The 24,785-nt window shown below is 39.6% G+C and overlaps 1 protein-coding gene across 1 annotated transcript in view; it reads right to left on the reverse strand.

Moving 5' to 3' along the window:
* Positions 1 to 1,028: 1,028 nt before the first annotated feature.
* trabd2b (TraB domain containing 2B) overlaps positions 1,029 to 24,785 on the reverse strand; it is a 43,868-nt gene continuing 20,111 nt past the window's right edge. Inside the window, exons 3-7 of the mRNA XM_056730049.1 lie at positions 15,089 to 15,235; positions 12,774 to 12,948; positions 5,353 to 5,443; positions 1,997 to 2,242; positions 1,029 to 1,871 (exon numbers count right to left, since the gene is read on the reverse strand). Of these exons, the coding sequence (XP_056586027.1) occupies positions 1,643 to 1,871; positions 1,997 to 2,242; positions 5,353 to 5,443; positions 12,774 to 12,948; positions 15,089 to 15,235 (888 nt within the window). The 3' untranslated portion in view covers positions 1,029 to 1,642. The remainder of the gene's footprint in view (positions 1,872 to 1,996; positions 2,243 to 5,352; positions 5,444 to 12,773; positions 12,949 to 15,088; positions 15,236 to 24,785) is intronic.

Here is a 24,785-nt window from a genome sequence, read left to right on the forward strand (position 1 = left end):
TTTTAATGAGTTTGCTCAGACATTGATTTTCCGCAGTAATCTTTTATTAATATGCAGTGGGCGTTCTGTCCCTAAGCCCAGGGAGGGGTCAAAGCCTGTCAGGACCCCTACTCCCTCAAATAACACCCCGAAGCCCAGGGAAAATGGTATTTTAGCTAAGGCAAACATTGTCCTGTCTTGGCTTAAGGGGCGAAATAGCTGTTTATTCTAAAACTTGTTTCTTGCAAAGTGTCTTGCCTTTTCTTTCTGAACACTGACAGAGGGTCAAAGAATGAAAATGGGATTAAATGTAATACACCTCACAGGTTTTTTTTAATTGCGTTAAATAGGATAAATGTATAAAATAAAAACAAGATTAGCCTTAATTATGGTGCCATTGCATACATTTATTAAAACGTTCATATGTTTTTAGAAACAATTATGTTTATTAATAGCCATGTTTTTATAGTATATTTCCATTAAAGGCTACGTTTTGAACACAAATGGACGTACGTTTAGGTTATATATAGGGTCTGTATGATTTGTTGTTTAGTTTTCGTATAACGTCCTAAAATAGGCTATTTTCTACAGAAAATGTGACTTTTTTCTAAATGATCAGTTGATGTATTTTATACCTTAAGTAGGATTATTATAGGGTTCAGCATAGTACATTGTAATAGTTTATTTTTTAAATAGTTATTCATTTAAAAGTTTATTTAACTCAAGACCAGAGAGAAAATAATTTAGTCAAGGCTCGTGCAGTTCGTAAAGATGTTGTGTGCCACCTGGTGGCTACTATAGAAATTATTTGTAGGTCTATTTATGCTATACTAATAAGCTAGTCTAACGCCCACCTTTCTATAATAGGAAAACACACATTCCTATGTATGTATTGTGTTTTAAATATATTGAAATATAGTAGTCTACTCTTTTACGGCAAAATGTTTTTTAACAGCCCGTAGGCTTTGACCACCAGGAGAGGGCAGCATGCGTTCATCTCAACACTGAAAACACCAAGGGAAAGGACACGTGAAGTTCATTTTTGTATCTCTGTTAATTTTATTACTTGAAAATGCATGAAAAATATACTCTTCATGAAATAATAAATATAAAACTTCTGTATGAACAAATGCACAATTTACAAATCATAAGTGTCATCTCTGTGTGAACTATTTAAAGTTAATCAGTTATCTATTAGTGATCATATCACATAATAACAGTCTCTATTATATAATTTAGGTGACTGGCTTGAACCTTAACAAGATACTGATATTTATGCATATAACCTTCTGTTGCCCCATTTCATTCATAAGAAAAAAGCACATTCATATTTTGCTGTCTGCTTTGATAGGGCAGAAGGGAACAGTCACTTAGCATTCACAAAAGGCGCAATCTGTAATTCACTAAAGCTGATTATTACATTCCAGGGATCAGCTTTAAGTACAACCATCTCATATGTATAACCAGATGTTCTCTGTTATGATTTTTTGTACCGATTCCATTTCGCTAGATGTAACAGTTACAACCAGCATTTGCTCAACACCAAAATTGATCTAAGCAGTACCTAAAAGTTCTTTGACTCCTTTTATTTTGTTCTGCAAAGGCACTCAGATACTAATCTGGCTCCGATTGGTTGCGAGCTTCCAAGGGACCCTTCACCATCTCAGGGAGTGAAAAGCAGTTGTGAGATGAGACAACAGACCAAAAGGGAAGTCAGCGCGTATCTTGGGTTTGGAACAGCAGAGTCAAGTGCACTGGGGGTTGTGGGCTGGCTGGGGAGCCTCAGTGCATTTCCTAGTGGCGTTCTTCTCAGTTGATGTTCTTGTTGTTTTTGAGGAGGGTCCACGGTCACATAGCCATTGGTTATCCTGATGTTCGGATTAGGCGTCGTACTACCGCCAAAACAGAAAAAATATGGTTAAAACTCCAAAATCCAAAGCACCTCTATGCAATGTGCTCATTTACTGTGCAGCATTAGATTTCCTGATGGGGTTTCTGGCACATGATTCTTTCTCACCTGTCTCCTATGCGCACCCACAAGTCACTGAACAGCCGCGGTCGACTGTGTGCACGGTGTGTTTTACGGGGGTGCTTGTACCGGCCAAACTCCTCTAGCTGGCTGAGACTGTCTGGCAACAGTAAGTGGGTAAGCTCCTCATGATTCTCCTCCTCCAGCTCAGAAGGTTCTGATGTCCAATCTGTCATGGGTTCAGAAATCCCCTCAGTGGGAATCGTAGTGGTCACCTCCATCTTAGACCAGCTCCTTAAGTGAGAACATGGAGAGACCGGTTATCAAACTTGTGGCATGCAGTAACATTGTATGTGATGTTCTCAAAATAAATATGACATGTTTGCTTAAAATATGTACGCAGGCTATCTGAGAACTGGGCAGCATCAAGAGACACCTTTAAAACATGTCAGATAAGAGACTGTTGGCAAAAAGCTCTGGTGTTATGTGTGTGTACATATGTGTCCGTGTGTTTCAAAGAGACTTTGGACTTCAAACAGGGCCATATCAACTTTTCAGCTTGCTAAGAATTTACGAAGAGCCAAAATTACCATTGGGGTCAAAACCACAATTTGAGATTATTAAGCACCCTTACTGATTTTAAAGTTTAGACATTCCAGCCCATACTGCCAACTGCTTGCACGATACAATGGTGAACTGTCTTTCATCCTGCTAAAAATTTTAAATGTTAACATCATACATTCAGAACTATACAAATTTTACTACACCAACCTAACTACACCAGTAGGGCGTAGCATTGCCCAAGATTATGTCTCTGTGCACACTTGTCACGTCCAGCTGCTCAGTGCCCACTGGGCCATTCCAACACAGTGAACATCATCCAAAAGCCACACTTGCTGGGTAACCGTGATGCCATTCGTCTTATGGTGAACCCTACTTCATTCCAAGCTGCCTCCCTGTGGTCAGACCGAACAGTCGTGTTTAATGCATCCATGAAACATTTTGTTTGGTTTCAATCTCGTAATCACCCATATGTGCACCGCAAACGCACAACACGATCGTTTAGGGCCTCGCGTTTGTGGTTTATGAGCTTTTAGTAAACATCTGTCTGGCTGCCATCAAATGGTGTTTTATTTGCCCATCGTTTCACCTCATTTTTCCTCTCCAGTGTCGAGAGTAAGAAGGGAGAGCGAGAGGGAAGGAGCGAGCCGGAGAATGTTGGAAGGGTTTGTGTTTCTAAACCACAGTCAGTCTGTCATTCAGTCAGTCCATACAGCTGTCAGCTTGTTACCACTGCCACTGTCATCATGTCCAGCAATTTGAGACCCCTCTCCGTCTCCATCTACCACTTCCACTCCTGCAGTCTGCCAGGGAAAACAGTTAGAACTAAAATGTGCAACAGGAGGCTCTTAAAACGATGGTCGGCCATTGTTGTGGTCTTTTGCAAGTTAACACTTAGTTTTTGGGACCACTCGCCTGCTCTGTGCTTCATTTTTCCATTCGCTTCTTTGCTTTGACTAGACGTTGGAGCCCATACAACTGCTGTTTTAACGAGAACAACCTACACAGCCTCTGGATCACCTCCATTCCCCCCCTCCTCCCGAAGGGCTGTTGAGTAATGATATGAATATGCCAGCTAGATATGAATATGCCAGATATAAATATGCCAGCAGGGGGGGTTCCCTTTGTGTGAGCCGGCATAACACCCCTTTTTACAAGACAAATGGATGAAGCCTAAGAGGCATCTGAGTTGGCAAAGAACAAGTCTGGCCCACCACGTCATGGTTAGCAGGGGGGAGATCAAAGGCATATTTCAGCTCTGTTTGCAGTTTAACACGGTAAGTGGAATATCCTCCCGGTGAATTATAAAGTAATAGGGGTTTCTATGAGGTGAACGATGACACACTGGTGAGTGTGTGTGTATGTAGCATCATCAACTTTCTGCGCTGGTAAATACAATGAAATTGTGTTGTTTGATAACTTCATAATTATTATGTGTGTGTGCATGTGCAAGGTTATTGGCACAGTATGATGGGGATTAAAAGAAGTCGTAAACAGACACAAAAGTAATGAAAAAGTGAAGGTAAACTCCACTATTAACTGTTTACTACACTCTTAAAAATAAAGGCGCTTAAAAGGTTCTTAACAGCAATGCCATGGAAGAATCATTTTTGCTTCCACAAAGAAACATTCAGTCAAATGTTCTTTAAAGAACCATGTCTTTCTTACTTTTTTCCCATCTGAAGAACCTTTTTTCACCAGAACCTTTTGTGAAAGAGATGTTAAAGGATCTTTATGGAACCAAAAGTATCTTCTATGGCATTGAAGAACCCTTTGAAGCACCCTTTTTTAAGAGTTTAGCTTCTGTCATATATTGATTGTTAAAAACACATCTATTATTGTTACAGAATAAAAGTGATTTGACCTTTATGTCAAACTAAATGCTTGATTCTGATTGGCCAGTCGCGACAGGTTTGTTATTCCTAGATAACAACCGCTCAAAAATAATAGCACATGGTAACCTGGATGCAGCAATTTTGACAGGTTCTTTTACAAATTAAATATGAAATGTATTTAAATAGCCCTGCGATGGGTTGGCACTCCATCCAGGGTGTATCCTGCCTTGATGCCCGATGACTCCTGAGATAGGCGCAGGCTCCCCGTGACCCGAGGTAGTTCGGATAAGCGGTAGAAAATGAGATGAGATGAGATGTATTTAAATAGCCCTGCGATGGGTTGGCACTCCATCCAGGGTGTATCCTGCCTTGGTGCCCGTTGACTCCTGAGATAGGCGCAGGCTCCCCGTGACCCGAGGTAGTTCGGATAAGCGGTAGAAAATGGATGGAATGGAATGTATTTAAATAACATATGTGGAATTATATTTACAAATGATTCAACCAAATTGCCTGTTTGTGACATTTGAACGTCGTTTCTTACCTTAAAACTGAAAGTAAACGGCTTTTGCTCACGTAAAGTCTGCATTTGGTAAAAAGGAGCTAAGACATATTTCAAAGTTTTTTTCTCATATGGGAAGTAGCCGTGCAAGATAATCTACAAGCAGCCGGCTGTTATCATGAAATAGCCCCCTTCAACCAGATACTAACACTGAAATATATACAATATTATCATATGTGTAGTACTAACGCAATATTGATAATCATTATGAATATCACAGTTATTGTCAATACCTATATTGTGAAACCCCTAATACTAATGGTAATTAACTTTTGGTTTTGGAGTTTTTGTTTTAAAAGAGATGTGAGTGATTTGGAGAAACACACTTGTGTTGATTTGGCTTCGAACACGGCTTATCCAATCAGAATTCAGTTTTTTATAACAACCTCAGACTGTTCTCAATGCAAAACTGTATAGATTTGTGTGCGTGTGTGTGAGTGTGCACTGACTCTGTAATGGGCTCTTGCGCTGGCGTGTGGGTCACTACGTAACCCTCCTGGCGCAGAATGTCGAGCACACTGTGGTTCCCCAGGAAATGACCTGCAGCAAACAGGAAACAAGGAGCAGCTGTTAAAAAGGTGAAGGGCAGTGAAAAGGATAGACTGTGTGTCAGAAGGATGTGTACAAACACAAAGCAGACAGTCAAGTGCACATAGTCGTATGTCTATGGGGGTTTCAATAACCCTCTCACTCTCTTATCCTGTATTTTGTCCATCTTAAGGTGCACTTGTTTCTTGAAGAATGAGGCCATATCTCACGCCCCCATGTTCCTGCCTCTCCGCCTCAGCTCTCATGTATAATGCGCTCATAATTCCTTCACTCTTGAGACATCAAACGCACGCGTTCCAGCGCCACGCTGATGAAAGCTGTTTCACTTCTCCGCGCGGCCGATAATCCTGTGTGTCACTCAACCCAGCAATAAGCGCTAATACAGCCTGACCTCATCGCCTCAGCATGCTCGCGAGCTTATTAACGGCACGCTGAAAATCTTCAAGGCTGTCTCTTTTCATGCTTCTTTATCATCATTATTTCGCTGATCACTCGTGAAGACGGGGCGGGGGAATGGAGGAGAGGGGGGCCGCGGCGCTTTCTTGACCGTGAAGTTCAAAGGCTTCTAGGGGCGACTGGCACGGAGCGCGAAGAGGCTACCGCTGAGCGTCGGTCAGATCATACGGTCAGATTATGCCGCTCAGCAAGGCACCTCGCCCATCAGCATGGTGGGAAGAAACAGGCGTCCCATTGAGGCCGGGCCTCAGCTGAGAGCGCAGATTCAGAGAGGTTCAGTGACACGACAGTAATGTCAGCACATTTGCACGGCCACATCCTCTTATAAATGTTCGTATAAAACTTTGTTAAAAGCTGCCTTTAAAGATATTTTGAGTAAAACACATTCCGTGTGAGGTGATCTATTTCATAGGCTGCATAAATTTACATATATTCAACCACATAAATGACCCCGCTGGACGGGTTGCTCTCACAGACCTTCGCTTAGTAGAGGAAGTAGTTACTGAGGGAACATTCGCTTTCAGAGGAAGTAGTTAGCTTAAGTTTCAGGCTGCGGTGAAGTGTGGGTGGTCACCTGGCTGAACGCTCACCACATAGCGATGGCTATCATTTCATTTTCCACAAAACACCTGGAGATGTTTTCTCTTGGTCGGGACTTGCATTGCCCGCATGTCGTGTGGATGCTAAAATTCAATGGCTCTGCATTGACATTGTCTGCATGGACAATGGACCAGCATAGATTAATCTCTCACTCTCTTCTTCTACAGGCACCCACACCCAAAACACTGGCGTGCATAAATAAATACACGCCCAGAACCAAACAAACAAACAAACCCATGCTCCATGAAAACAAACTCACTGAGCGCTAGCTCTCCCAAAGCTGATACAGTTTATTGTGATTTATTTGTGGTATTTGTTTTGTAACCACATAGTGTATATTTCAATCACTCAAGTGGTTCCATTGGCTGAAAGATTTTTTAATAGATACTTTGTTCAGTGCCTGATTAAAAACCCACTAAATCACTTTGATATATGTTGTAAATTCAAGCATTAATGTCTTCTAAATGACATGTTATGTAGAAGGATATAAAACCGAAGCTATAAGTTTGAGACCGTAAAACCCAGAGCTAGTCTTTTTCTGAGTAATTAGAGGTTCTTCATCACTTTTTAGGAGGACTTATAAGGCATTTCTATACAATCAAATACCCCAGTTCCAGTTGGTTTGAGTATTTTGGGTTCTGTCCACGTATGTCAGCACATTCATGCACACTGATTCCTAACACACCAAACCATACACACACTCCTTGCCCCTATACATTAACTATATACATATTCAATCATACAGAAGTAGTAAATTTGTCCTATGTTGTGACAGAAAAAAAAACTAAAAATGAAGATAAATCTTTCTTATTCTGTTTTATATTATAAATATAAATATGAATAATATTATATATTATATATAGTACATTTTCACATCACATTACTACAGTACGGTATAGGGTATATTTGTCAACCTTATATAATGATATATTATATACTAAAATAATTAAAGGAAAAATATATATTTACAAATATAGAAAAAACATATTTGATTATACATAAATTATTTAATATAAATATTATATATTGATAGTATATACTTAATTATTATATCAAATATATAGAATAATACATAAGGAATTTCCACTTTATTTAAAATGATACAGTTGGTTTTAATATATAGGAATCTATTATTTAATATATTATATGAATATAACATATTATATTTTACATTATATTTCCATATATATTTTTACACACACACACACACACAATTACTTTAAGAAGCATGAAACGCATAATGAAAGCTATACGTTTGTGATACTACATGAAATGCCAATCAGCCATTTTCCTAATAATTTTGATAATTTATGTTTGTTATGATGTTTTCTTTTTATTTCCTCTGTTTGCTGTCTGTTATCCTGAGCGTGTGTGTATATCTGTGTAAGATGTATGAGGGAAGCCTCCACCACAGAAGTATTCTAAATCATTCATTTTGTCGCTATCCCGTTCTTAATCCCAATGATAACCCCACAAACTACTGACCTGTAATGCAGTACAGCTCCATCTAATCCAGACACACACACACTCACACAAACTCACACACATGCACACACACACACACAGACACCCACACACACACACACACGCACACACACACACTGCCCTCTGCAAGTTTTAGAGCAGCAGGAAATCTATAAATCTCAACATGGTCTCTGAGTCAACAAACCTTCTGTACTGCCCCGGGTGTATGCGAGAGTATATGACCCACAAATCACTTTAGAGAACAGCTCTCGCACCTTCTGTAAATCTAACAGTGAGATCAGGAAATTCCAGCCCTCGGGTCATCTCTGGAATATCTGAGCTGAGCCGAGAGATTAGTGAGAATTAAGGGGGTGCTTCTGTCTTTTACCTGTCTGATGGGACTCCTCGGGTGGGAGACGCAGACTCTTTAATGAGTGGGCTGGCATTGGGTGTGGTAGGGATTCAAGGAACTGGGCTGAACTGTTTAAAGGTCTGTGTGGGGTTCAAGGGTTTGATGCAGAAACACAGAGACTGTTTCCTTTATGGCTTTAAATATTTACATTTCTCATACAGTGACTGGTGGAGTGGTGGGCAAGCAAACTTTACACAGAGAGAGAGAGAGAGAGTCCAATGGATCTGGCCATTTTAATGTTTAGGGAAATGTGAATAGAAGAAAGATACAAAGTGAGAACAGGAGGGCATTAACAGTCTCACAGAGGTTAAAGCATTTAGTGGAAATCGCCCCAGAGTTTGTTTTAGTTTCAGAGAGTCGGGTCTCTTTGAATGCTGAAGGGAATGAATGAAGCAGCAGACATAATTCAAGAGAAATAAGCCTTTCTATAGAGATACACGCACATGAAATGGTAACATGCACACTTTCTTGCAGATAGTCGTGCTTTTTTTATCTCCATCGCCTTTTTAATATATATTTTTTTCTCTATTGTGTATGCTTTATTGGCATGAAAAAAATATATTCTTAAAAAAATATATATATATTAAAAAAGTTAAAACAAATTGCTTTAAAACACAGTCAAATTAGCACAGATGAGAAACAGATCATCTGGTGGTTTTGTTTGTCTGTCTCAGAGGAGTAATGATTATGCGCAACCATGCGTAAAGTCCTCGCTTTAACCCCCCGATGACACACTGAGCACGAGTTTAAGACATCACTCACTTTCCCTCATACTGTGGCAAACGGAGATTTTCAGCTCCTTCTCTTTTCCTCTGCTTAGGAGTGCACTAACAAACTCTTTGAATGAACGTGTGGGTTGGCTGAACTCGCAGGTACGGCCTCACCGTAAAACAGATTGTGAGAAAGTGTGTGTGGGTGAGCATGTGTAATGTGAGCGTAAAATCCATTAGCACTCAGATCAGTTGTTTTAGTATCTAATGGGGCGTGTAATAGCGGAGTCAGATAATGAGCTCTGCTGATCTAATTAGCACTTTGAGTCTCTTTAGCATCTGCACAAACGTCCTCCCAGACACAGACCAACACAGCGCCGCCTTAAGACAAACGCAGGGTTTCCTCCAGGGTCCCGAAAGCCATTAGAATTGATTGTGTTTTAATTGCGCCTTTTATTGAAAAACAGTTTGAAGTAATCATTTAACGGCAAAAGAAAACATCTTTATATTTAAACACACCCTTTCAGATAAAAAGGTTTTAAGATCATGAGAAACAATTCAGTTAAGTGATCCCAAATTTTTCAACGGTAGTGTGTATATTTATATAGGCCTGTCCGCTTGTTAAGTCGTGACGTAGGCCCGGTTCCAAACCTCCACTCATTTCAATGGAGGATGTTATCAAAATAGCCGTTTATGAGCACTGTTGATTCATATCGCACATTTATGCAGAACGTTTATAAACTCAAAGTATATACTACAGTCTCGAGGCTCACAGAATCTCTGACATAAATATTTTAATCATTTGTAAAAATAGAATCACAGTGTGGCATTTTGTGATTTTGTTATAGGGATAAATTATGGGATCTAAGGGCTTCGACAGTTTAACATCACGCCGTGAGCGTATATTAGCATTTTTTGTTATTTTACTATGGCATTTGAAAGAACGGTTGGTGGTGCGTGACGTCAGGCTTAACAAGCGGATTGTGGTGCCATACTGGTGGACTGACCAATCAAAAGCAATGACAGATGAGTGAGCGAGAAACTGTAGGGTATCAGTCAAGATTTACCTCAAACATGTTAAAGTGAAATGTCGTTTTGTCATAGTATTGGTTTTATTAGGCCCTGACCTAGATCTGGCGATCTAGCTGTCTAAATGCTGGGATGGGGCCCATGAGATGGTCTGTAGTAATCTTATTCATTTCAAGATTCACTTTCCACAACAAAGAGTTTTAAAGATTTGTATGTGCAGGAATTAAATGTCTTCATTTATTTGCATGTGTTCTAAATAACCTTATTGTCCTTTTGAAGAGCCCATTGAAGCATTTATTTTTGAGCCCTTCTGTAAGGAACGACAATGCGGCAACCGCCACAAACAACTGCAAAACACATGTGCTAAGTGTTCCTCCTCAATACACACACACACACACTGATGGATGATGATGAATGATTCATTCAAACACAGTAAAAGATAAATGGCCATCCGTGCGCTCACCAGAACAGACTGCATTAGTTCTTTTGCACCTGTGTTATTAGCGTCATCTCTATCTCACACACGTGTTGAGTGTGTATTAAAGAATAGAGTTGTGCCTGGGCTGTGGCCATCGCAGGAAATTCCTTGGGATGTTTTCAATAAGACTATGAAACTCTGTGCTGCACAGAGGAACCGGGCAAATGAGAACCTGCTGAAACGGCACACACACAAACAAAAACACACTCCACATTTAGCAAACTGCTAATCACAATATGATGCGGTAAATATGTTTGTGTGTGAGAGAAACAGTTTTCAACTAAAGCTTAAGTGAAAAGACATAGAGAAAGTGTTTGTGTATGTTATTGTGTTTGTGCGTGTGCGTGTGTGTGTGATCTCTACCATAAACAGATGTGCCATGCTGGTGTGTTATTGCTTATTGGTTGACCTGTTATGACTGTAATGTAGTTTTCAGTGTCTCATAAGGTCACTCTCAAAAAAGAAGAAAGCAATACAGATGAAAGACTTGAGAAAATGAAAATATATTGTCTGATGACAAACAGAAATCTATTAAAACTCAAAATGAAGCCCAGGACTAATATTAGATTTATCTGTTTTTTAAGGAGGAAGAAATAAAACAAGGGAAATAACAAATCCGAGATTAAATATTTAGCATAGCCCTCTTTTAACACTATCAATGCCGGTAGAAAAAGTTCAAAGTGATAGTTCACCCAAAAATGACAATTCTGTCAAATGTATTTATTGTATAGTATGTAATTATGAAAATAAAATATTAATATGTAAACATAAAATAAATATTTTACATATGGTTTTAATGTGCCCTACCACTCCAAAGGATAAGGCAGTATAACTTAAACAGAATCTCTAGCTATTTTATAGCTGACCATTGAATCTCACCCACAGTTTTTACCTGCTATACATTATGAATTATTTAGCTATCAAGGTCATGGCCTGAGGTATGTGTAAGGGCATATGTGTATGATTTCCCAAGAGATGATTTCCGGTGCCATTGGACTTCCTGTAGAACATGGTTTGGATTGTCAAAAAAAGGAAGGTGATGGCTGTAGAACAAAGATGGATGATTTGTTCAAACCACTTACCACCACCGCGTATACTGTAGCATAATGACCCCCAGAAAGCCTCAAGGAACATTATGGTAACTGTAGAACCCTCCTAGTCCAGGTTTAAAATCCTAATTTTGCTTTATGTCAGTAGCTCTGACCCGTTTCCTGGTGAAATGGTCCAAAGCAAACACAGCGTAACTGTGAGTAACTCAAACAAGAGCTTAAAACAAACACAGTTAGAGACGGGCCTTAACACTCCAGAGACGCAAACTAGAGCTTCAGTCGACCAGATATTGTTGTACCGTAAAGCGTCTGGCTATGACATTTACACGCTTTTATTTGTCACGGTCATTCACTGTAGTCTAGAATTAGACTGTTTGTGCTAATGAAAGAAACACAAGCGTAAACACACGTCCTGTATACACCACAGCTATCTCTTGGGACCTGATGCAGAGCTCAGGAAACATTAGTGGTATTTACCTGGAACGCCAATCGAAACAAACAACTCACACTTTGCTTGTTGACCGCCAGTGACTGTATGTTTGGATTTAGTCACAGCCTTGGAGATATTTTGGTCTGTAATTTATCTACGTGTTTGGTTGCAGAGAAACATATTCTTTTAATTTCAGTTGTCAGTAATTATTTTAATTTCAGCTGTCCGTAATCCACTCAATGGTAGTGTTTTATTTACGTGACAAACTGTTTTTGAATTGCCAAAATGTTTACTGCGCGCCATGAGAAATCGTGAAGTAATATAATAAGGTAATATATTCATATTAATGTTAACAATAAAAGCGCAAAATTGAATGTGAGATAAAATTAAAGACTTCTCTCTCATACTGTGCAAACTGTTCACATTTGCACAGGTGCACACAGAGCAGGAATGAAAGTGATGTGTGTGTGTTTCTCAGTTGTGGGAAAGTTTTGAGGGCCATTTAGTTTTACAACCATTTGGAAGAATTTGTGTGTGTGTGTGTCTAGTTATAATAACTTGTCTGTGTTAACTGAACTCATTTTCATGTTTTCGACCAGCATAGTCTCTGTGTCTATGTATGTGCCTGTGTGTGTGTGTGCGTGCGTGTTTGTTTGAGCGAGAGAGTGGTGGTTGTAAGGTCATGTGACTCACCAGCTCCAAAAGCAAAGAAGAAGCTCTGTGTGGGGCTTCTCTGCAGGAGGGCGGAGACACGGCGTGCCATCCGCTCATTGCGTTTGTAAATGAGCTCCTGACGCAGGTAACTGTCAATCTGCTGCGCAGTCAAGCGCTCGTGATCTGGCAGGGTACTGTTGATGAGATGCGGAAGCTGAGAGAGAGAGAGAGAGAGATTACTAAAGGCATGGCTGGCATCTGAGTGAGAAAATAGGTGGCTAGGAACTTTATACAAAGACATTTACACATTAATTCAAACACTGTTTTACTGTCGGTGTGCATGTGTTTAAACTCTACACCCTTTTTTATTTCCTGTGTTGTATAATGTATAAGAGCTTTTCTACAGCTGGCTGTGTCTGTCTATGCAGTTATACATAGATTCAGACGGACAGATGGTAAGAAGCATGAGAAAATGGCATAGAAAAGCATATGGGAATAAAAAGAGAGATGAATGAGGAAACTGTCTCTTGTCTCTTGTGATTTTGTTATTAAGTATGCAGTGTGGTCTACTGGAATAGTTTTGGAAATGGTATAGATTTTTTGACAGGAGCAGTACATTCAGCTAGTTAAAGTGCCAAATTCGGGCCGCATAGCTGTAATTTATGGAAAAAGGACACTTCCCATGTCATGACCAGCTATACATTCTCCAGAAGTCCCCATAATGGAATACCGTACAGCGACTGAGGAAGACAGAGAGACTTAAAAGGGAAATAGTAAGATGGCCTCTTGTTAGAACCCAGAGATCTGGAACATCTAACTGTGTGTGTGTGTGTGTGTGTGTGTGCATGTGTGCTTATTCACACACCCCTCTAATGAGTGAACCTTTTGGGCAGAGAGGGTAAATATCACTGTGTGAGTGTGTGTGTTTATCTGAGAGATTCCTGTCTGAGCTGTGCACTATCACAATAGAACTAAAGTGCAGCTGACTGAAAGTCAAACCTTTGGCTTGCGTTTGTGTGCCGAGCACATACAGTACGTGTGTGCGTGTGCGTGCGTGTTCTGACACTGACAGATGAACTGCTCTATCCCTGTTAGCATCCAAACGTTTACAGAGGTTTTCAGAGAAACGTTCTCTTCCTCTTTATATCTCTTTCTTCTACAAAATAAAGACTCTTCTATATTTTGCCATTTTAACTATTTAAATTTCAAATGTATTTTATTACGATATTTTATTAGTATTAACTTTCATTCTTATTTCATGTTAGTACAGACTTTAAGTCTGGATGGGATCTGAATATAATGATTGTTTTCAAACAGGTCACCGAGATGCTTCATCTCTAACGTAGAGATTTTTCAATCGTCATAGAAGTGAGTAAGCGATTTATGTTTTGTTTTCTGTACCCTTGTGCTGTGATAGACAGGATAGATGAACCACCTTCTTCCTAACTTTTGTTAGGAATTCCATTTAACAAAAGCGATACGGCATTGCACATCGCTCTACAACGCAGTGCATGTTTTCTTATTTCTTAATATCAATAACAAAGCATTACAAAAACTTAAAAAAATAGCATGTATGTTTGGAGGTCAGCATCTGGTTATAGTAACAAAGAGAAGAAGACAAAGAGACGGAGAGGAAGAAAGCAGTGAAAGGAAAAGCTTATAGATATCTTATCAAACAGTAGAGCCATTAACTGCCCCGTGTCTGACCTCTGCAGGAAATATGGAAGAACAGAGAGAAATTTCCTCCCTTCCTCCTCTCAACGACCCCTCACATTTTTACTTCAGTGTGTGTTCTTTATTCTCTGTGTGTGTGGTTTGGGTGAAGTGGAGAGTTGTATGCCATCCATCAAAAGGAACCTGCTGCTGCTCAAACTTTAAGCTCATAATGACTCCATTACATCACATATATGTACACACATATATACAGTTGTACATCAACTCACGTGATGTGTAAGAAGAAAACTAAACGCAAGCATTGTGTTAATGCGTGTGAGTTTGACTGTTTGTTATGGACTAGAAGTTAATCCTACAATCCTGTAGGAAACAGGACTAAATAAAGACTAATGTTTTAATGAAAACTGGTACACATTCTCTGAGGGTTAGGGTAAACTGATAAGACACATCATCAACTTAATATAAAACAATGACCATCAATAAAACGTTTGTACTAAATCAGGAAAAATGTGTGTCCAGGTTTGTCTATGCAGTTTTTGGAGAATGTCCACAAATATGAGTTAAAACATTATATCATATACCACACCCAGCGAGAGGGCCTGGTAATATGTTTATTTTACTATTGCATGGGTAAAAGATTCTTACGGGTTGTATAAAGTAGCTTTTAAGTTATTGTGTACCTGTGACGTGTCATGGTTTGAGATGATGGAGTTGAGGTCACCACAGTTGTAGTGCATGATGAGGTCCTCAGTGGTATAGGTGCCCTGCATAATGCCTGCACGCAAACTCTCATGCTGGAGTAGAGTCTGGTTTAGAGCAAACAGCACCTTAAAGAGAAAGAGAGAGGGAAAGAGTCATTTTTTTTAAACACAAGCTTAGTCATTTTCTGTCCTCCACAAACTAATGATGTCAAGTCAAATCAACTTTATTTATATAGCGCTTTTTGCAATTTTCATTGTTACAAAGCAGCTGTGATGTCACATCAGACACAAATAGGCAACAATGTGTTCCTTATACCCTTACTTATGAGCGCACTCTTCATTTATTCACACACTATAAACATAATCAATTGAATATGATTTTTTCCTTAAGAAGTTGCCAAATATTACGCCACCATACACAAATAGGCTGCATATAATGGCCAGTTTCCAGAGAAACAGGTATGGGGAGCGAATGTGAGAATGACAAAAAAAAAGACAGGGCGTGCACCTTTAAAAACGACTCTATCTCCAGGGTCCAAGGGTCGTAAATTTACAGCCCCCATTAAAATAAAAAGTAAAGCCACTTTAGAGAGAATTTATGGTGTGCAACAGCCACAGACCACAGCGACACTGCATCTGTCCCAAACTCATGGGCTTAAATCTGAAAGTCCCTCCCGCTTCACTTTCAGGCCACTCCTGACTGGCTGAATCGCCCAGCTCCGGCTGTCAATCACAGTTAAGCGTTTTGACAGGAGTGGCCATTGGAAATGGAAGGAGGGCGAGTTTGTTCTGTTATTTTGCATGGAAAGGTAGATTCAATTTCACACTGTCATGCATTCTGCTGGCTTACACGTCGGTACCCGATCATGTGTGGTCAGTTGATTTGTGTACTTGATTACACTTCTCTGTTCTGGCTGGGAGCCGTCACACTAATTGCCTTTGAGATTTACAGAGAGGGTGTGTTGGTGAGCATGTGTGACAGAAATACAGTAATGAAAATTGCCTATGAGAACAGTGATGCTGACTGATTTATATACTAGCTTACCGAAGATTTAGCCTGTACTTCACAGAGTAAGGCTAGAAATGAAAGCTTGTCCTTTCTAGTGCTGGGAGCGCCGGTCACAATGTACTGTGTACTTGGTCTGTATTATATAAGTGATATGTTTAAAAGCTTAAGCCTTGCATAGTTAAGCAAAACATGTTGAGCTGTGGTGCTCATGCAGGAAAAAGAGTTTGAGTCTGGCTCATGTAAATCCCTTTTTTTTCATATTCCCTTTTCAATACAAGTTCAATAGAATTTTAAGTGAATGATATCTTTTATATCTCAATTATTAACCCTAGACATCAATTAAATGAGATTAAATGGAGAGACCAGTTTAAAGTCTTACATCTCAGATATTGCTCCTGAGAAAAAACAAAATGTCAAAAATGTTTGAGAGTTTTATAAGAGATCAACAATGTCACAAACTGAGCTCAGATTTGCCACATCTGCAATAATCAAAATGTTATTCCACATTTCAATGGTTTCTTACCAAATTTATCTAAATCCAAAATATTTTACCTATACAATCTAGATTAATTTTACACCTCCATACTCTTAATATTTTTTATAAAGCAGTAGTTCACTTCGAAATTTGCCAACATTGAATGTGTTTGTTATATTTGAGTTATGTGTATCATAGTAGGAATAAAAATGACTATGGAAAGTGAATGGGGGCAAATTTGAAGTAAACTACTCCTTTGAATGAGAAAATAATCTCTTTTTTCATTCTCTTGATTTTGAAGAATTTTAAGAGAAACATCTGAGACTTATAGTTGATACTTAAATAAAAATGATCTAAAAACATAAAATTCCCTGAATTATGAAAGAGAAATCTCTGAGCAATAAATTAATTATTAAAAGTAAAAAATGCACTTTTCAAATTTACATACTGCAACTTAAACTGAACTAAAGAACAATTCAACGAATGAAACATGTTTTGATCATTCATTTCAACTTTCCGCTATTGTTTTGCATCTTCAAACTAATCTATTGCACTAGAGTATTGAGTCTTTTTCTATTGCATGTGTAATCTCAGTGTGCACTGGAACAATATTTAATTGATTAAACATTTTTTAAACAATCTATTTTCAGCAAAGTGCTCTGCAGACCTCTGTCAACCTGCCAGTGCGGTAATCCCAAAAAGGGCCGTGATCAAACCAGCACCAGAACAGCACGAATGCTCTCCATCTATCTCACTTCACATCCAGCCAGCATTTTGTGCTCCGAGCCGACCCCCCGCCGGCCTTGTAATCGCCGGCAGTTTATTTCAGTATTGCGTGTGTCGTTTTATTGTCTCTGTTTTTTACGTTTCCACGTCATGTCGGTTGTTGCCCTCCCGCGCAGCCGCAGATGTGCTCTGGTTCGGGGTGCTGTGGTATGTGCTCACCCATGGGAGCTTTTTAGTGATGCCAGCTGCAGCGGGGGCCGTGGCATACTCAGATTAGCAGAAGGTTGTACAGTCTGACCCATTTGCCTCGGTCCAAAAATAAGGATTTTCCTTTAACCTTAAATGCATTCCATGCGAGAAACAGGGAGATGAAAGGATGGCTGGGATATGATGGATAGAGGGATTAAAGAATGAGATGGAGAGGATGAGACGAGAGCAAGCCAGGAAAGAGAATTAGATCATTCTGCTCTTTATTTCTGTTCTTTTGATGGACGGAGTGTGAGAGTGCACGGATATTAAGGCCCGATGTTTCGCATGTCTGCGTATGTATTAGGTAGGAATGAAGGATAGCAAAAAAAATACACCATGTGCTGATGTGTGAGCAGCCTTTAGCATCCATCGTGCAACAAAATAATATTTCCACAGCTCTCACACTCCTTTCTTCATCGGTAATGGTGGATGTAAGGTGTGCATTCTACCCAGATGGAATCTATGTGTCTCCCAATTAAATGCAGAACCCTCTCGACACACAACAAAGCTCGGAGAAGCCGTATACTTCTGGAATGTCTAACTTTCTCCCAAGTATAGCATTCCAAAATTTCATTAGCAGCTGAAGAGAATAAACAGAGAAAAAGACCAAGAGAGGAAAAGAAACAAAAATAAGAGTATGTTAAGCTTCAAGTAATGTTCCCAGCTGAGGAGGGCAAAATAAATAAAATGTGTTTTATTAACACATGTTAGCATGGAAGCAATTGACCTTTGGTTTGTTCACGTAATGTGACTTTTCCAGATTCGCTGGATCAAACTTTCGATCAACATACAGCATGTGGCATCATTTCTTTCATACCTTTTTTTAAACATTCTCCATTTGCCTTTTATCGTTCGACTCTCTAGCAATGGTCATCTTTGTTTATGGAAAGTAAACTGCAAATGAGGCAGATGACAGGAAAACAGAAAATAGAGGCAGAAATGAGGTGAAGAACAGAGGGAGAGAGAGAAGATGGCAAAATAAATAATAGCTGGCTGAAGACACATGTGCAACACAGCTGGGAGTGATTTACTCTCTTTTAGAGTGGTCGGAGGCATTATGGAAAAGCGCAGACGGGCACAGGTGCAGTCGGTGGGCATTGTGAGCCAAAATCAGCTCAGAGCACCCAATGAGAGAAGAAAACTACAGTCGACTGCGGCCGAGTATAGCTGACTACTTCAAACCAACATTGTGAAGATGGCACTTTGTCTTTATTAGTCAATAATAGAGGTTTGCCTCCCTCTTCTTTTACGACCTTGCTTATTTTTCCTACCTCTTGACTGCCCCCTTCCTGAGTTATAGTGCATTATGTCAATTTACTCAAAACACACAATCACACGGATGCCACGGTTATACAATCAAATCATCTTTTGTCTTTTTAGTTTAATGTTTAGAGGTCAGATACTTTCCACTAATATGGTTTTAAAGACTCTTTTTCGACAAATGGTCAGTGGAAAAAGGTGGAAAATTCCTAGTAAAAGAGTTGTGTGTAACATGTTTAGCTATGCTTTTACGTCTTGCTTAATTTTAATGTTGGATAAAAGTTTATTGAATATATCTAAAAGGCCTCTCAACAAAAACATGGCATTTGCCATCGCTGATTCATCGATGAAATGTAATAGGCACCAAACTTGAACCTTCTATGTTATAATGTAATAATGATTTAATCCAGCAAATGATATAATGTATACTGTGAGGAAACACAAAACAGATCCTTTGCGTATCTGTATGGAGCACATAGTGGACACAAGTTTTATTTGTTACCTTGCCTACTCTCTTACTTTTTTCTTTCCAGGAGGTTCGAGATTTTGTGTGTTACCGCCAAGAGACATTCGTGGCACATTGGTCAAGCATGGTTCATTTCTCTCCCTTCTGGATAGCCATATAAATCTATTCATCTGCTCGTCTAATCTTTCTATCCAGTCGTCTCCAGTCTGACAGTCACTCACAGCCGCCGTGACCCTCTGCAGTGTCTGTTTAATAAGAGAGTTTCTCATTTCCCATGTTATTTTCTCCCACCCCCCTTCTCTTACACTTGTCCAAAAACAAACTCTGCCATTTGACTTGGCAGCACCAGTAGAGAAATCTTTAGCCATTCTTTCCCTTCAAACAAAAAGGAAAGCAAGATCAAAATAGCGGAAAATAATCAACTGTTGGTCAGCGTTCCAGCTGCTTCTGTGCTATGAAGAGAAAAAGAACGACAGGAGGAGAAAAGCTAAATGTCCGGGTCGGTCGCTAGGTGCTGAGGGAGAGATGGAATGAAGGGATGAATAAACAGTAGAGAAGGAGAAAAGTATTGTTGAGTGAGGTCAGAGGTCAAACAGAACTTAGCCCCCTGGAAGCTCACAGCTCTGAACAAATAGTGCGGTAGAGATGAACTGAGCTGCATGGGGCTTCAGGACTTTTATTAAACCTTGTGTGTGATGGGGGGGGCAGGATCTGCTTTTGGAAAATAGGTTTTCTTTTTTACTTTATTTGCATTTTTAGGTTATGAATTTAAATGGAAGCATATTTGCCAACAAGATTTGAGAACTCAGTAATTTTGTGAAAAGTTGTTCTACAAAGACACACCTATAGAGCTTTCTAAGAGGACTGGGGATCAACATGTACTATCACAACATAAAAACTTTCACATTCTGAAGATAGTCACCCCTCCACTGAGAGAGATAACAGTCTCCCGTTGCTCTGAGTTTATCAGACCCTGAGATGTCTGATAGCATCTAAACCATATGATGTTCATTCCAGTGAAGAAATGAAGAGAGAGAGTCCTTCCAAGTTCACTTATCTCCAGGACCGGCTTTCGTTCATTTAATGCTCTCAGACAGTGTAATTCTCTCAGAATGATTTGTATTTTGATTGAGAAATGTTTGGAATTTTGAGAAACTCTTGCTGGTGTTGAAATGTGAGCATAGCCCATACGTTGAATATGAAGATAAATGTGCAAAGGAAACTGGGAAAAGTCCAGACTCCTACCACTGCTGTTCGTTCATATAGGTAAACCTGTGTGCGTTTTAAAGAGACAGAGAGAGAGAGAGAGAGAGAGAGAGAGAGAATTTGAAGCAGGCTGAGTTACAGACTCTGGGGATGTGTGTCATGTTCTCCTGCTTATAGTCACAGATCAGATCTGGAACACAGCTGGGCTATTTCCCACCCAAACCTGCAGGGTTATCAACCTCTCTCTCTCTCTCTCTCTCTCTCTCTCTCTCACTCTCACTCTCTCTGATTCATGTTTATCATAATGTTGATTCTCCTTTCATCTCCTCCCTGCCTTTCCTGAACTGCTTTCCTTTCATGTATATGTGTGTGCGTGCGTGTGTCTGTGTGTGTATGTGTGCGTGTGTCTGTGTGTGTGTGTCCGTCCTATAAAATTGGTGGAATATGGAAGTGTGAGTGTTTTAGCTGATCTGTAATGCATTTTTAGTTCATGTTTCTGTATTTACCTGTTTGTTAAAGATGCAATGAACAAATTGTGAAATTGAAATTGTCGCCAAACATCATGAACGTTTTCCAAAAGAGAAAATAGGCGATTTTTTTAATGTAAATGTGAACAGAAAGAAATACATTAAGAACACACAATACTGTAGAATCAGAAAAAGTAGACAGTGAAAAAATACTATACTTTGGGTTTAATACGATTTTAGAACTTGGATGGTATTGAAGTAATGCCAGTTGAAATAAAAACATTGTAACATTTTATTACTTATAATATTTATGACATTAATAACCACCCATTATAATTTATGGATTATGGACCACTGAGATTTTACTCTGGCTGGCACTGCCAGTATGATGCAAAGGAATCCAAGCAACAACGGCAGGTTCTCTTGCATGTTGCGGTCAGGGCTAGTTAGAACAAAACTCCAACTGCAAAAGGTAGAATTTACCTCATTTCACTTAATTGTCCTGCATCTGGTTTGCCCCCGTCGTGTGATTGAATAGCTCGTCTGTAACTGTATTTTACCATGGGTAGAAATGACAAACTAAAGGAGCCTGAGCCCAAACAAACACGCCATTTCACAGCAAATCATGTGCAGACAAGTCTGATTTCACACACAGACAGTGCCAGCCCTGTCTGCAGGCCACAGTCCCGCACACTAGAACAGGACCAGAACAAAATGTGTGTGTTTGGTGAATGGCAGGCAAACGTTGAATTGAATTTCTGCAATTGAATAGAATTGTCTACATGTGGCCTGATGACAAGGCACATGGCAGTGTGTGTGTGCGGTCATATCAAGAGCATTAACATGTGTAGAACGCGTGTGTGTGCTTGCGCGTACGACAACTTCACTGTGCTGAAGGGGTCAGCCCGCTTAGTCAGTTTCAATTACAACACGAAACCCTCCTGTCAACATGTGCACACACACACAGCAACAAGAGCGTGCAGATATAGATGGAGCGTATGCGGACTGCCACAGAGACACACTGTGCGGTTGTGTAAAGCGCCAATGCTCTCTGAATGCTGGCTAGAAAAATGACATTTTTTTCTGATGGAAAGTATGTACTGAGCAATGTTATGTCATCTATTCCTCTCTCCTTTGCTCCATCTATTTATTTATGTATTTATTGCATTGGAAACATATGTTTAACAAACATGCATTTAGAAATCATTGAAAAGATCAATCAATCAATCATCAGATGACATCTATTACTTATTTTTTTATTATGAGAGGTATATATCATTATCTTAAATGTCCGATGTATAGATTTCTAGGGTCTATTAACAGAAACGCAATATAATATACACAACTGTCTTCAGAGTTGTATAAAAACCTTACATAATGAAGCTTTATGTTTTTATTACTTTAGAATGAGCTATTTCTAGCGCGTGTCTCCTTGCATGGAATTCACCATGTTGTTTTCTACAGTGGTGACACCTTAGTCCTGTGTCAGCCTCCGTAGTGCTTCAAAAGAGAGGGATGGAGTGAGTTTACCGAAATTGCATACACAGGAACTTTTATTTGAAAAACATTGCATCTGTGAAGTCGTTATTAATATAGCTCTAGTGGTATGTGTAAGCGAGGTGCAAGCTGGCCCGGGCCGCCCTGCCAGGCGAAGCCCGCTCTTCCTCTGATCATCAGAATACATCATGTCAGGTCCCTTCCTCTCCTATACACCCATTAACATGAAACGGTTGAAGGGGAAAGCTGAGACGAGAAAGTGTGAATTAGAAGCAGATGAAGATGTGAAGTCACAGCCAATGTTAGCACGAATAAGAACTTAAACGCTTTCCGCGAGTCCTGTGTAGCAAAATGCATCCCTTACAGACACGCAGTCTACAGCAACAGATAAACACACACAAACAGTGCTTCTGTTTCCTTCTGCAGTCTGCAGCTGGCTGGGTCCTTATCTCAATCTGTGCATGAAACTGGGAAGGCGGAAAATCGCAAATGGAAAGAGGGATAGCATAGACAGACAGAGAGACGACAGGATGAATGCGAGGAAAAGAGAGAGAGACAGCCAAAGGATGGAGCCAGGCAGACAGACACACAAATGCACACACACACACACAGAGCGTCTGCTTGACTCTATGCTGGTCTTAATTAAAAAGTGGGATCCAAAGTTCTCAGACTCCAACGTTCTTTTTCCTTCTCACTCTCTTTTTGTCAGTCACCCATCCCTACCTTCCTAAATCAGAGAGAGTTTTGTTGCTTCTCAAGCATTTGTAATTGAGCCATCGGCCTGCAGTCTTTTTAAGTCAATTGTAGCTCCATCTGCCATTATTTTTGTCTTTTGTCATTTCAGTCTTCATTAGTATTGTACAAAGTGTATTTGCGTTATATTTGAGTTATGTGTAACAATGAATCATCTGGTCTGAATTGGTCAATACCTCTGTTTGGAGAGCTCTTTTTCGCTCATAGTCAAGGTTTATTTTATTTGTGTGCACGTTTTTTTATGTGGGTGAAAATTAGAATTCAGTCATTATTTACTTACCCTTGCGTTATTTCAAACCACTACGACTTTCTTCTCACATCATGCCAGGTTTAATGTTATTGATGCCAAGCACAATTGGATCTGTCATGTGTCTGCAGCAAATCGGATGTGCCACATTTCAAAATGCGCATACACAAATGATGTTTCATTTGGACTGCTTGATTCTTTAGCTTTTTTCCTTATGTTCATATTGGAAAGAAAGTCATACAGGTTTAGAACAACGAGAATAAATTATACAATTTCGGGAGATGTGTTTCTTTAAGGCAAGAGGGTGGTGGTAATGATGTCATTACTGTTTCGTGCGTGTCTGTAATTCGGGTTTGGACTATATTGGTGTTTCTTGCGTAATTAAAAGCTTTCATATCGTTCTCATGATGTGTTCAGCTCATGGCCGTCCAACAGCTCAAAGCTGATTTCATTTCTCTCGTATAGTTACAGCTGTAGTTATTTTACTTGAATTTTTTATTGTTGTGTGTTTTAGTTGTGTGTGCATGCTTTATGGCGGTTGGTGTACGTGTGTTTGTTTGCCTTCCAGTAGTAACATGCACTTGGCAACTTAGCGTCTTTTGCTAAAATTACAACAGTATTTGGTTTACTTCATTCGGTATCTGTTAGTGTGTGAGTGTGTTTCATTTGTGGCTATGTGCTTTGAAAAACAAACACGTTATTATTTCATTAGAGCTTTAATAATGTGCAGCATTAGGATCTGGGATTTGGGATTCCATTATAAATGGGGATTGTTTTTCTTTTTTGGAGATGATGGGCCAGCAACCAATCACAAACAATTCTTTCCTCTATCTACTGCCAACAACCAATCATCAACCAACCTCGGCTCCTATTAGTGCCAGCTACCAATCACAAGCAATCCTCTCCTCCAAATTTTGCCAACACCCAATCATAGCCCAATCTCTTCTCCTACGGCTGACTAAATTCTTGTAATCTCATTTTGACAATTTTAGACATACACACACACTTTAAAAAATCCTTCAAAGGTAGTGTATGTTGCAGACACAATGACACTAATCATAAAAAGTTTTATGCCTAAATGAGGGTTTTACTGTAATAGAGGTATTTCAAAAATTGGCCAGTAAACTATCATTACTGATCATAACTCAAACATGCACACTCAAGCTACACAAACGCACCCAGACACCTGCTTTGTGGTGTGGAACGGGATGGCACAACCCTGACAAAGCTATTTATTACATGAGAACCCTTCAGAAAGAATAAATGGCGGAAACTCAAGTTTAAAGCACCGCCGATGTTGATGGAACAGCAGGAGAAGGGA

This window comes from Triplophysa dalaica, chromosome 18 (genome assembly GCF_015846415.1).
Source record: "Triplophysa dalaica isolate WHDGS20190420 chromosome 18, ASM1584641v1, whole genome shotgun sequence".
Classification (NCBI taxonomy): Eukaryota; Metazoa; Chordata; class Actinopteri; order Cypriniformes; family Nemacheilidae; genus Triplophysa; species Triplophysa dalaica.